At 40.6% G+C, this 14,638-nt stretch overlaps 1 protein-coding gene across 1 annotated transcript in view; it reads right to left on the bottom strand.

Annotated features, from left to right (window-relative positions):
* LOC103361575 (carbonic anhydrase-related protein 10) overlaps positions 1 to 14,638 on the bottom strand; it is a 354,679-nt gene that overhangs the window by 26,246 nt on the left and 313,795 nt on the right. Inside the window, exon 5 of the mRNA XM_008287693.1 lies at positions 8,802 to 8,897. Within this exon, the coding sequence (XP_008285915.1) occupies positions 8,802 to 8,897 (96 nt within the window). The remainder of the gene's footprint in view (positions 1 to 8,801; positions 8,898 to 14,638) is intronic.

The following is a 14,638-nucleotide window of genomic DNA, read 5'->3' as shown; positions in this document are numbered from 1 at the left end:
AAATACATTTTATTATTTTTAGTACTAATATCATTACATTTCTTTTCATTGACAGCTACACTGAGCAGAAGTGCTGTTACGAGGTCATTTTCTCAGGCCATCACACAATCACACAAGTGCAGACCATTTACTCCAACCACACCTGCAGCATTGCACTTCCAAAGCCCGGCTCTGCTTTCACACCTCTTCCCACACACTCTCCTGCCGGTTGGAGAGGGAAAGTCGAAGAGGCTAGAGCTGGGTCATCCTTTCTTCTGTCTCTTCAAGACTAAAGGATGGTCCCATTGACATTGGGGAGCTAATTAGAAGTTAGCAGCTGAACTTTTCAGCCTTATTGCGCACACTGGTGAGTACATCGGCTGCCTTTCTGATCTCTGAGCCGCTCATTCAAGATGGCAGTCTCTCATACATAACACAGGCACAGAAAAGTACTGCCGCTACCCGAACACTGCTGCTCAGTACTGACAAAAATCTAAGAAGCATAACATTTCACTATAACAGGATAACTGAATTACTAATTATTTGTTTGTCAGGATTTCTTGAGCTGGACATTAAGAAGATTTTTGGCAAAGATGCTCAGAGAGGGAGGGGAGTTGAGGGCTGGAAGCAAATTTTGCACTTGACACTTCATGGCTACTGCAGTATAAACAAATGCAGAGAATAAGTGTGTTAAGTGTGAATAAGTTTGTGTCTCAGCATTTTATGAGATCACTGTACAAAGTAAATCCACGATACCGTCATGTCACTGTGAATAACATCCATATTTGACGTATAATGATGACATAAAACAATACATCCACCAAGTCTTATGGGTGGGTTGGAGATGACCAGTGTCACACTGGATGAGAACTGGGATGAACTTTCGATAGGATAACGAATGATACAAGCCGCATTTCTGTCTGGGAACTTTTCAAGAACTTAAAGATTCCTTCAGAGTCTAAAGCTGCAGTCCCATGATGTATTCTTTTGAAGAATATTTGCACTCTGTATTATCTATGTTTGATCAATATATTTAGTACATTATCATACTAACAGCAAACTGTGCCACCACTCTATGCTTTGTTTTTAGTTGGTGCTCATTATTTATTTAGGCTTCACAAATGTGAAGTCCTTTTTCAGGGCCAAATAAGTGTTAAATTTTGCTGGAAATTCCCTGTCACCATACCTTTATGAGCCATGAATATTAGACAAATTAGTCTACTGATATTTCAAAAAGCAACAACTATTTTACTTTTATATTTTACTATGTGTAAGCAACAGCAGGAAGCTATGAAAATCTTAAGGAAATTATACGGTGAACCTTGCAGATTATAAACCCTGCTGTACTTCTTCGTCAGTCAAATGTGGTTGTAAAATGTTGGGGTACATCAGAATCAGAAAAATTTTATTGATCCCAAATGGGGAGTTACTTATGTTACAGATGCTCCCATTTAAAGTTTTAAAAATTTAAGCAGTAGAAAAAATATAAGCTAAACAAGAATACGAAAAGATGTCCTAAAAATATAAAGAAGTCGAAAGCACAAGTATATAATAAACATATTTGAAAAAAAATTGAAAATTTTGAATTAAAAAATAAATAAATAAAAAAATTGAAAAAAACAAATTGAATTTCCCTTCTGGGATAAATAAAGTATTTTTCATTTCATTTCATTTCATATTTATAATAGAAATATAAGTATACAGTGTAATAAGTAATATAGGTGTTATAACTGTGTTATTACACAGAGAAGTACGTATTGCACATTATGGAAAGTCAAGTCAAGTCATGATGTAATTGCTGGCTGGTGAATCAAAATGAGTCCAGAGACAGCCTATTGATTCAAAGTGTCTGACACTCTAAGAGAGGAGTTGTATAGTTTCATGGCCACAGACCGGAATGATTTCCTGTTCCACTCTATGGTGCATTTTGGTGGAATAAGTCTGTTTTCCTGTGACTGATCAATATGTCAGGATGTGGGTGGGAGACATTGTCCAAGACGACATGCAACTTGCACAGCATCCTCCTCTCAGACATCACTATCAGAGGGTCCAGCTCCACCCCCACAATGTCAATGCACGGTGAATCAGTTTGTTCAGTCTGCTGGCGTCCAGATGACGCTGGCCACCTCAGACTCATTAAACATCCTGAACATGTTCCAGCATTTTTGAAGGACCTCAGCCATGTCAGAGTCTCCACCTTGGGCTCTGCTTAGTGGCATCTCTCTCGCTCTCAGGTGTGTGTGGATGAGGAGCCAGGTACGGGCAAGTGGAACCGATTAGCAATCACTGGATTCTCCTCAGTCAGTTTCAACCCTGCTCCATAAAAGACGCCAGTAAGCCACTAACCGACGCCAGATCGTAAACTCACATCCTGTTAGTTGCCCTGGCTTACCTGTTGCTTTCGCTCCGTTGTAATTCTAACCTGTGCTTTGTTCCAGCTCCGCCATGTTCCACCACCTGGAAAAGCCATCCTGCCTCACCGCTTCCTCCGTCTCCACCATCTGGCTTCCCCTCCACAGACTCCATCCATCCCCATTCTCGGTTCCTCCTGCTCAGAGTCTTCCCTGGACACACACGCCGCCTCGCGACCCACCCATCAGTAAGCCTGCCTTGGAGCCTTCACTGAATAGCGTAGCTTTGTTTTTATAGCGCTTTCCGAGTATCGCCGGTAGTGTTGGCTTGGTTTCAGTTTCTGTTTGCTTTGTATAGCGTAATTCTCCGCCATTGTATTTTATAAATAAACATAGCGAACTGTGATCTGTCTGCGGAGTCTTTTGTCCGCGATTAAACCTGATCCGTAACAAGTCCCCTGAGAAAGTAGGAACAACTCTGGCCTTCCTGTAGAGGGCATCAGCGTTCTTCACCTAGTCCAGTTTATTATCAGTGTAGATCCCCAAATACTTATAGTCCTCCACGATGTCCACACTGACCCCCTGGATAGAAACAGGGGTTACCAGTATCTTGGTCCTCCTCAGGTCCACAACTAGTTCCTTGGTCTTCCTCACATTGTGCCGTAGAAGTTTCCGCTCACATCATGTGACAAAGTTGCCCACAGCAGCCCTGTCCTTCTTTCTCATCACCCTTGCTGATGCATAAAATTATTTCTGAGTCATTATGGTGCAAAAGGGGCAGAGGCAGGGAGAGAGAACAGTGACCTGTGAGGCCCCAGAGTTGGTGACCATTCGATTATACATACATGTAAACCAATCAGGCAAGTGCATTAGTGTAATTGTCAGTTCAGCTCTGCAACCCCTCCTCCAAAAGTTTAACTCTCTTCCAACTTGTTTGCAATTAGATGCTTTTAAAATTCCTGTAAAGTCCTAAAGCACATGACCAGTCAACAGTGGGTAAAACTATCTTCCTGGTACTTCAATTAGGCCTTAGTTCCCCTGGTGGACATGTAGGTAGAGGAACTGAGGTCCTCTTAAGGTTCATAGCCCCTGCAGAAAGGTTCTTCTGTTGCCACTATAGACACAGACAATCAGTCATATTCATATTCAGAATTATAAGCAGTCTAGACTCTCCACTGCTAACATGCAAGGACTGTGGGAGATGCTCTGACCCAATTATCAAGCACCACATTTTGATCTATGTCAAAGTTGTTCAAAGCCTTATGCTTAGCTATTTTTCCTTAGTGGGGTTCTTCCCAAATGGCATGTCTTGTGGAGTGTTCCTAATATGCAGTGGTAAAAATATGTCAACAGGATGCTCTATGGGGTGAAGAAAAGCAAGTGGAGGCAGAGTGATGCTCTGGGCAATTATCTACTCCAAAACCATAGGTCCTATCATTCATGTGGCTGTAACAGTGTGGACCATGCACATCCCTTCATGGCAACAGTATTCCTTGATGGCAGTGGCTGCTTTGTTCTAATGCGCTTTGTGACTTGGCTCCACTTTGTGAGCTGTATAAACCTGTATCAGTGTAATGTTGATACGAGTTTGATGATTTATCTGTGTGTTCTTTTTTGAGTTATAACTCTGTCTGGGAAGAGATTATGTGGTATATTGTTTTTTTTATTATATTACTGTTCTATTTTTTTCACAGCCTGAGGAGCAATAGAATTTAGAGGAATAACATTCCTTCATGGTTGCGACTACAGTCATGAATAAAAGTTTACATACACTTGTAAAGACCATGTATACTATGATGATCTTGAGTGTACAATGACTGTGTTCAAACACATGCGTCTTTGTCATAAAAAGGAATCATGCATGTTTGGTTCTTTTATAGACTTAGATGCAGCAACTGAGAGCTGTAGTTTGTTGTTGTGCTTGATTGTATTCTGGGAATTCACCCGACAGCTGTTGATACACATTGGGATGGCTCAACAACAATTCAACTTGGGCATTTTTCAGTATACCAACTGGGTTCCAGCGGAGAACACCAGAGCACTGGGGTCTCTTTGGATCATCACAATGGGCAGCAGACAGTGGAGGTGTCAAAGAGAGTTCAAGCAAATGTGAGGATACTGGGCTGGTGCCCCAAAACGACAGAAGCCAAGACTCCTTTAGGACCCGCAGGGGTGGACTGTATTTGTACCAACAACAACAAACACTGCCATCATGGACAGACACAGCTCTCCTGACCTAGAGTTTTTGGCTGTTAGATGTAAGCCCCTCTGCCTGCCCCGGGAGTTCTCTGCCTTTAATGGTATGGCCGTATACATTCCACCAGATGCTTATGCTCACACTGTACTCGGCCATACTTTAAGAGCAATTAACAAACACCAGACCACATATCCAGAAGGGGTTTTCAGAGTGGCTGGTGGCTTTAATCATGTTAACCTGTGCTTCCAAAGTTTGAACAACATGTACAATGCTCAACCAGAAGGGAAAACACACTGGACTCATTTCCCCAACATCACTGAAGCATACAGAGCCTGTCCACTGCTGCATCTGTTACGATGGTGTTTGTAGATTACAGCTCTGCCTTTAATACTATTGTCCCCAACAGGCTGGTCAGGAAACTACAAGACCTGGGTCTTAGTAACCAAGTGTGTCTGTGGATAAAGGACTTCCTCAGTAGTGTAGGATCAGCCAGCCATAATCAATTTCAAGATGGAGAAAAAGCAAGTTCCATCTCTTTTGAGTCACAGACTGGAAACAGGGTTCACTGTGATCAACAGAGCAGAGACAACAAGGCATCCCATCAGATGGTCAGCATTAAAACAAGACACCTTCCAGTTTGTGTTTGTGGTATCAGGAGGAGGCCACAAGTAAGCAGATCTTCTGAGGATCCCACAACACACACCTCCAGACATGAAGACACCAACAAAAAAGTAGATTGGGTCTAGATTAACCAAGAGACTGGCTTATGCCTCAGTCACTATCAGGCCCACAAAGAATCAAATGGCTGCCAGACATGCAATGACCAACTTCTGACCCTGCAGGAAGAGAGGGTCAGAATCCGATAGCAACATCAACAGGATTTCACCCCCACCAACAATGCCACAAGGAACACTGAACTGACATTAGGACACAGACAGATAATTATTCTACGACTTGGACTAAATCATTCTTTATGATTATTCATTTAAAGGAACTGCTGAACAGAGTGCTGTCAATAACCTTAATTTGATCACCATGCACTCTCCTTATATATTTTACTTATATTTTTAGGTGTCAAACTATATGTTTATTGTGTGATATCATATAAGTGGTTAGTCTTATTTTGATTAGCTGTGTATCAGGAATGCACACATGTAAACAAAGTGTCACCATATTACACTATTTTCAGATTAGATAAACCACAAAAGGTATCTGAAAATGAAACTCTATGAGGGACATCTGGACATCAGCCCTCCCCAACACAGGCTGTGCCAGACCTCCTCCTGACTTAATGACATGCAAAACCCCCCTTTAAAAGACCATACCTGAAAGCACCACATTGAGCCCTCCTTCCCAAGAGTTGTCTTGAGCCCACCTTCCTAAGAGTTGTCCTAAATCCTCCTTTCTAAGATTCATCCTTCCGGATTCCTTCTTCCAAAGAATCCATCTTGAGTTCTGCTCAAGTTCTTCAAGACCAGCTCGGAGGCTCCACTCTGTCCACCACTGTTCTGACTCACATCCACAGGCTGACCCGAAGACTACCCATCAGCAGAAGCTTCGCAGCAGCATCATGACATGCATGCAAGTAACTTTCAGTCACTGAAACTTGGTGCAACTCTAAATTCGATCATCCTTCCAAATTCCTCCAAATTGCTAATTAGCTACTATCAAATCAGTGGCTGCTTTCAGGTGCTTCCTCTCATGAAAATCATATTACACTGTAATATTGACCCCAATATTACGTTGCAATGTTGTGTTCTCTTCCTTCATTTCTCCCTCACTCACATTCACTGCATTGCTTGTTTTGTTGTTTGTCTTTAAGTGTGTTATTGTTGTGTCATAGTTAGTAGTTACTATTGTGTTTAATAAATGTTTGTAGTTTAATAAATGTACTTCACTATGAGTTCAATGCCTCCAGTGTTTTGCTGTTCACAGTTTGGTCACTCACTTGTATAGATGCCAGTTACCGAGCTTTTATAAGTAACCTTAAATTAAACTAATTTCCCAAATCATTCCTAAAGTTCTTTTCAACAGTGCAAACAAGAGGTGCTTCATATGCTGCATTGTTACAGTCCTCCGTTGGTCGAGTATCAGTTAGATTGTGTAATAATTCTGCATAAGCATTCAAAACCCATCTGAGCAGAAACATTTACCCTACAGCAGCCGCCCACAGAGAGTGAGACTCAGCCCTTGAATTCCCCTGAGCCTGACCTTTAGCGCAGGAGCACCACAGGGATGTGCGCCTAGTGCAGCCTCTACTACCTCCATACATGTGACTGCACACCTACTCACCTCACAAATACAATTTACAGATGACACAATGGTGTTGGGGTGAATGGCAATGAGACAACCTACGGAGACAAGGTCTGCAATCTAACAGGATGGTGTGCAGTAAACAACCTGTCGCTAAACATCAAAAAGGCAAAGAAGCTCCTCACTGACTTTAGACAGCAACAGGAGGAGCACCTACCACTCAGAATAGGAGAGGAGAAAGTTTTACAGTTTTGGGAATCTACATCACCTCAAGTGGACTGTAACTTCCACTGCTCTGGTTTACTGTAGGCCCATACATGAACTGAACTCCCACCCCCAGTCTCCCTACCTTCCCCTTACCACCATAAAAATCTTAACTTAGGCATTTGATTTGATTTGAATTGATTGATTTGATTATTATAGACCTTCAAGAAATATAAGAAAATCTGCTTGGTCAAAAATATACATACAAAAATACTAATATTTGGGGAACTAGGCACTTTTGTAACTGTCTACAAGGTTCTGGCAAGCTTCAGGTTGTATCTTTGACCACTCCTCTTCACAGGAATGGTACAGTTCAACTAAACTTGTTGGCTTTCTGACTTGTTTTTTAGCACAGTCCAAAGGTTATAAATGGTGGTAAAGTCAGGACTTTGGGGAGACCAGTCTATAATCTCAATTCCAGCCTGTTGCAGCCATTTCTTTACTACTTCCCTTGTGCTTGGAGTCATTGTCCTGTTGGAACACCCAAAGAACACCCCAGAAGTTTGGAAGACTCAATCTTTTAACTGATGATTTTAGGTTTTCCTGAAGAATATTCTTTCGTTATTCCATTTGCTTTTTATGAAATGTCAGTTCCACTGGCAGCAAAACAGCCCCAGAGCATAATATAACCCGCACCTTGCTTTAGGGTAGGTAGGGTGTTTGTGGGGTTTAACGCCTCAGGTTTCTCTTTCAAACATAATTTATTACTGTGGCCAAAGAGCTCAACTATTGTGTAATCTAACCACAGAACTTTCCTCCAGAAAGCCCTTTTTTTGGTCCATGTGATCAGCAGCAAGCTTCAGTCAAGCTCTAAGGTGTTTCTAGAGGAAGGGCTTCCTTCTTACAGCCCATAGCGATGTAAAACACACTTTACTGTGACACCTGTGTTGCAGCAGCTTCTCATTCATTGCAGACCTGCTTTTTGATGAATCTTAGTTGACTCTTGACCATCCTGACCATTTTTCTCGAAGCAGCAGGTTTTAGTTTGTGTTTTCTTCCTGATCATGGCAGTGACACAAGTATGCCTTGCACTGTATTCTTACGAATGATTGATTTTACAAATGATTTTGGAATTCGGTAGCTGATGTGCTTAAGTCAATGATTTGCTTTTTCAGACCTGTGCTGAGCTCCTTAGACTTTCCCACAGTAGCGTTTGTGGTTGAGTCTGGTGAGTGTATCAAATGGGTTCTATTTAAATTGTTTTAGGGAAGTCAGCAGTTCTAGTCAATCATAATCACTCACAAGAAGTTAAAAGCCATGCAAGAAGGAAGATGTGATTGACAGAGCTTTCTACATCACCAAAACTGATCATTCAAGTTGTTGTGTGTCTACTTTTGACTCAGCACATTTTGCTGTATTTCCAGATGACCTATAATAAATCTATACAAGAATAAAAACACACTATTGCACACATTTCACATATCAGTAATTACATCCTAAAAAATGAAGGGTTATAGGAATCACTGGAGTCATACATCAAGTGTATGTAAAGTTTTGTTCATGACTATATGTCCGTGTTGCTGTACTTGTTGCCTATACAGAACATGATGTACAGGTTCCATCACTGTATTGTATACAGTAGTTATCTTGCAGCCTAATGTTTAAACCAGGTCAAGTCCTGCATTCTGCTATAACCCATTATAGAAGGTTATCAGAGCAGCTGCAGGTGCCATGTCAAGATAAAATTCAATTCGCATGTGTGAATACATCCTATGCATTGTTAGCAGACAGTTAATAAGCATATGTCTGAGACTTACCTTCATGAATATAGACACTATGACCAGTCCATTGGGGCTTTTAGCAGCTTCTGTATAATTTGTGTACAGCTCATGATTGTAGTGGATCAGCTGAACCTGGAACATATAGAGATCACATGTGGATGGTAAAGAAAGTCATCAATCTGACATTATCAGCTTAAACATGTAAAAGTTAGTTTAGCGAAACAGTGATTGTGAAATAGAAACCTTCAGTTTGAGCACCCTTCTCAGGAATCTACAGTCACATTGTATAAACCTAAACCTAAATCCTATATCATGTCAGATGATTTAAAGGGTAAAATCAATGTGGGATCAAATTTTGGGTATGGATTCACTGTGGTAGTCAATGTAGTAGGAGGAGTTGATTTTGGGAACGCTTCAACTAAACTACCACTGAGCATGAGGTTACTGTTTCACTGGCACACATGCATTCCAACTGTTCAGTATTCCTGCCTTTTAATGATGCTTGGATGTGGGCAGGCATGGCTGCTCAACTTCCAACTCATAAAAATGGTAACTGCTGAAAATGGAGTATTTTAAAACCAAAGACTTGTCAGAGCCAGAAGCGATGAATCCATCTTGAATGTGTACTTACAATGAGTATGTACTTCAAAAGATGAAGCTGTATGCAGTTATGTTTTAATGTTCAGTTTAGGTAGAGAAATGGTGTGGCACTGGGGATGTTGCAATTTATGATCACAGCCTTAATCCCATCAGAGTGGCTCGAGCAGATTCCAGGTAAAACATCCAAGGTCTCTGTTCATAATAGTGCATTCCTAGGAACAGCTAAGACAATACACAGAACCCTCAAGCTTCCACGCTTCTGGTAGAAGACCACGCACACTGCACTTCCCATGCTGCAAAACTGCTCAGGAATGGCTTGAGGAACGCAACATACAGTCCAAGGCATTGCCCCAGCCTTCTAACTGTCAAACTCCTAATCAAGCATCCATGGGATGCACTGAAACAAGCCAGAGACATGGGAGTCCCTCCACAGCCTATAGGACCCAAAGGATCCATTGCAGACATCTTATGGCATATACCACAAGACACCACAAGACACTATGGCCCAATAGGTCAGAGCTGGTTTGTGGCTCATTGGCATAGATATTGTATATATCTACATTCTTTAGCACAGACACTGAGCTGTTGCCATTGATTGCAATCTTGTCAATGGTCACCGGGTTGGAGTGTAAAGGGAAGGGTCTAACCAGTCCATGATGTTTCATCAGATCAGCTCTAAAGTACTGCAACTGAACCATTTCAGAGCCTGTTTGTACCTGTTTCAAAGATGTCTGAAATTTCTCCTATCATAAACAGTAACATGATAAGTTGTACAAATGGAAATCACACACTCTCCCCTTTTGTCACACAGTTGTAGACAGAAAAACAGAGCTGACCACTTCCTGCACAGACTCAGATGCTTGTTGGATTCTCAATTTCAGAAAAAAAATAAAGAAGAAAAATTGTCTGACAAAGTCGACATCACTGAAATGCAGGAAGATGTGACAAGGGGTTTCTAACTGTCCACTAGTACAACATTTAAGGCGATGTTTAATTAAACTTTAGCCCTCCATGAAGAATCGCAGGCCCACACTAGGACTATGCACATATCTGAGTGGATGTCTTCAGTAGAACATGGTTGAACTTTAATCAGACTGCTCTGCATTTTGTTTTGCCAACTGCATGTTGCTGATGGATTACTTGTTAATGCTGCAGTGATCTTGGAGGAAAAAAATCAAGATCCCGGTGAAAAATTTCTTAAGCTGTAAAATTTTGTCTCAACCTCAGTGCACATTTTTGGCGTCTGATAAGCCTTCAGACACATGCATCCATTAGCTTTAAAGACTTCTAGACTTGTAATCCACAGTTTCAACCTTACCTGGAGCATATCACCCCCACCGCCCTAGTTCTTTAAATCATTTTAACACGTAGACATCCGAACATTGTGATAATTAGGAATTTCCCATTATCTGCACTCAACCAGACCACCAGAATAATGAAAAGGAGAAAAGTACAAGTAATTAAAAAAAAACAAAAAACTATAAAAATAGTAATTTGCGCTGTTACATTTTTTAAAAAAAACTGTACTTGTGATATACTTTATAAATTGTGGTCACCAAAGTGCAAAAAGGGTTTTGAAACAACAATTATTAATTCAAACTGACAAGGGTATCAAAGGAAAAATACATATTGGAGCTGTGGAGACAAATACAACCCGTCTAAATGGCAGCGCAAGTTCAACATGCAGGGAGACTTTTTTAAAAATCATTTTCTATCTCTGACAACTAAATGCAAAACAATCTTATTCTATATAACTGCACTGCTGTCCTGCCTTCTAAATCGTTGTTAAAAAAAGCAATACTTTACCACTCTTCATTACCAAAATCAGCAAAAAGCCTGACCCAAAGCCTAATATTGATTGTCTTTTTGTGGTAGCACTTCAGTATTTTATACACAATGACCTGCTGTGACTATAAAGACAGTCAAAGACTTATTTCAAACACAAAGGAGAGATAATGATTTTCAGATTTTTCCCAAAGGCTCTAAACCTTTCTTTCCTCACCTTCATAAACTTCTCACCCTCCCTTATTTTCAAAGAGTTTGGCATGTACTGTACATTAGAATAAAGATAAGCAAATGCAAGAGGAGAGTAATTATGAATGTTCGGTTAGAGGCATGCTGAGCGACAGAATGTCTATAAATGTAATCAAGGTGAGAGAGGAAGTGATTAGGGCCCTCGTTGATCTAATTAGATTTATAGGTGAGAGCGGCAGAGGCGGCCAAAAGTACTCATTCACATTTCCTCAATGACAAATTATACAAAGTTTGCTGCTGATGAGCAATAAAAGACCAGCGTGGGCCATAATAAAGTGAGAATACTGGCCAAATGAAGAATTAAAAAAAAAAAAAAAAAGAGGAAGATGCAGAGCACCACAAGGAGAAAATAGAGGCTGTAATGTCTGTACACAGAGATAGTGGAAGAAAGAGCAGTAGAGAGGAGCTACTGCAGACCTGTAAGCCTGCAACACTACATCATTCATCAGCCTCCCTGTCTAAAAGCACCAACTACTAGTAACAATTCCATCCATCTAACAGGTCCAGTCTATTCAGATTAATCAGCAACACTGCATTTTGAATGTCTGCTGAACAGAGGCAGACAGATTATGCAGCAGAGTGTGACAGATGTGACAGAGTTGGTTAAAATTAGAACTGGGGTTTAGCAGCATTATACTACTGAGTACTTAGTAGCACCAACATGTCAATTTACTTTCCTGAAAACATTAGAGCTTTGAATGGGGGGGCTAACTAATACTCACCAAAAACAAAAATGTATCTGGCAGACTGAAGCAACCTACTTATTGTTACCACATTTTCAGGTGCCATTGCTTGAAATACTGGGGCCACTAATTCAGCTCTTCATTTCAGAGTTCAAGTGATTTGTTAAGGCAACAAAGACTGAAAGTCTACCTAAAGATCTGACTCCAAAACAGACTGGCACAGACCATCTGGGATGTGTGTAACCCATGTATACAGTCCTCTTGGTCATGAATTTGTGCCTTCACTTGGTCTCACTTAGCAAATGGAGCAGCTTAAACCGTAGAATTCTACTTTACAAATTATGGCAGATAGGCACAGGATGTAGATCACAGACTACCCCCCAATATTAGATCACATATACCTGTAGGCCAGGTGCTGCATCATCTGCTGCCATGAAATTAGCTAATAAAAACAGGCTTCTTCATCATTCATCAATACCGGGGATTCTGTGCGTAGGTGAAACAAATTAATAAGCGAGAGAAGGCATCATAAATCCTCCAGTTGCTAATGTATTAAAAGGTTCAGTGGAGTTTAAAACACACTCCTGTGAAAACAATGCTGAAGAGAGTGTGAAGGGTCACTATTACTTGGCTGGCCAGTGCTGTCTGGAATGTGTGTGTGAAGGGGTCACGACAGCATCTTTATAGCATGATGGGTGGCCTGGTCCCTGGGGGATAGGGAAATATGAAGACAGCAAGTCGATAGTGGAGGACAGGTGTTCAGCGCTAACTGTTTAAAAGCACTGGGCTAGAAATTGCGCTTTCCATCTTAGCTTCCATTCATGCGTCCCCCCGCCTCCTTCAGATTAACTGGAGCATAGATCTGTAAAACTAACAAACAGACAAGGCCTGCTACCACACACACCAATCACACTCTGATTATGCCGTGCTACCTCATGACAGAACTATAAATCATCATCTTTCCACTCATCAATTATTCTGATGCATGTCATACTACATCGGTAATTTAACAAAACCCCAAATTTAGTTTGCTTTCTTTATTTATTTCTGCGTCTGTCTTCAGAACCAGCCACACAGTGATGCTCTGATGTGATTTTAATCCAAGATCCTCCACATTTTATATGTCGCTGAGCAGATATGGGGGTGAAATGCTCCATTTAATAGTAATTAATGATAATTAGAGTAAGAAAAAATAAAATAGAACACGCCTCCTCATCATCAGCTCTGTCGCTGATAATCTGGCGCAGCCATATTAGTTCAATTTGATTTTCCATGTGCGTGACTGTGTTTGGAAGAGGACATGTGAGGAGTGTTTCTATTGGGTTTAATTTAATGGGGGTTTGAAATGTTTGGAACAGCTGCCTGTGGCGAATCCAATATTTGATTTAAATAAAGCTGAATTATCTGTTAAGCAACAAGAGGCATCTCCTTTGGTCTGTAGGGCTAACTGTGTTGAAATTATTAGACACAATCCTAATCTGTTTACACAAATATCATGTTCAAATACAGGAGAGAAACAACAGCAACACGCCGAGCCTTACCTCGGACTGTGTTATCTCTCACACTGGGTTCATGCATGTAACTGGCATGTGTCTGTTGCTGTCTCTCAGTATGTATGTATAATGTTTGCAGACTTGTTGTTTTTATGCATCCTGACTTTCTACAGTCTGGCTAACATCTTTAAAGAATGTCTGTGATGTGTTTAGTCTTGCTGATCGGACATAAAACCGCAGTGAAATCTACACAATACAAGTAAAATTGAACTGAAAAGCACCAAGGTGAGGCAAACAGCCGCAGCAAAGGGGTCAGATGTGAGCCCAACAAGTGCGTATTGCTGCTCTTCTTCTACGCGGAGGCTCGAGGCGCCAAAGAGTTGGCAATATCAGAAAGTCAAGTGCACTGCAGGGGTCCGTTTATTTTCATTTTTTTGTTCTGACCGACTGCCAAAATGAAAGATTTTATATCTAAGCCTAAAAATTTCTCAAAACTGGTCTTTCAGTCAAAACAAGAAGTGATAAATAACAGAAGACCAACACCAGAGCTAAAAGGTTTACTTCATTTTACGAATAACGGTAAGACCATAAAAAGTTTTCAGTTTTATTTTTAAAAAATGGGATAAGACTAAGAAGAAGAAAAAAACAATTCAGTGTATAAAAACACAATTTTGAACCTAAATAAAATGTTCTTTTGTTTATCCTGTTATCCTTTTGTTGAACAGTCTGTTTTAAAATTGATTAAAGCATCAGGATTAAATGCTTCTACAAACAACTAAATACAGTCAATTAAGGTCAAAATTGAAATACGTTTTTTTTTTTTTTTTGAGCACCACTCCATACTTTCATTTGTATTAAATGAGTATGAATTGTGGAATTGCAATGACAAATTTAGAACACTTGGAGGGTGCTGTCTGCTTTCTCTCACTGCTATAAATGTGACAGTCTTCCTCAGCCAGATATGTACTTTACCTTTGTGTGTGTAAAGAATGCTGATGAGATATGAAACATAACCAGTATAGTTAAAGTGCATGCTGCCAATGGAACAGTAAATAAACCACTC

The sequence above is a fragment of the Stegastes partitus genome, unplaced genomic scaffold, assembly GCF_000690725.1.
Source record: "Stegastes partitus isolate 25-593 unplaced genomic scaffold, Stegastes_partitus-1.0.2 Scaffold514, whole genome shotgun sequence".
Lineage (NCBI taxonomy): Eukaryota > Metazoa > Chordata > Actinopteri > Pomacentridae > Stegastes > Stegastes partitus.
This window is presented reverse-complemented; position numbering and strand designations above follow the sequence as displayed.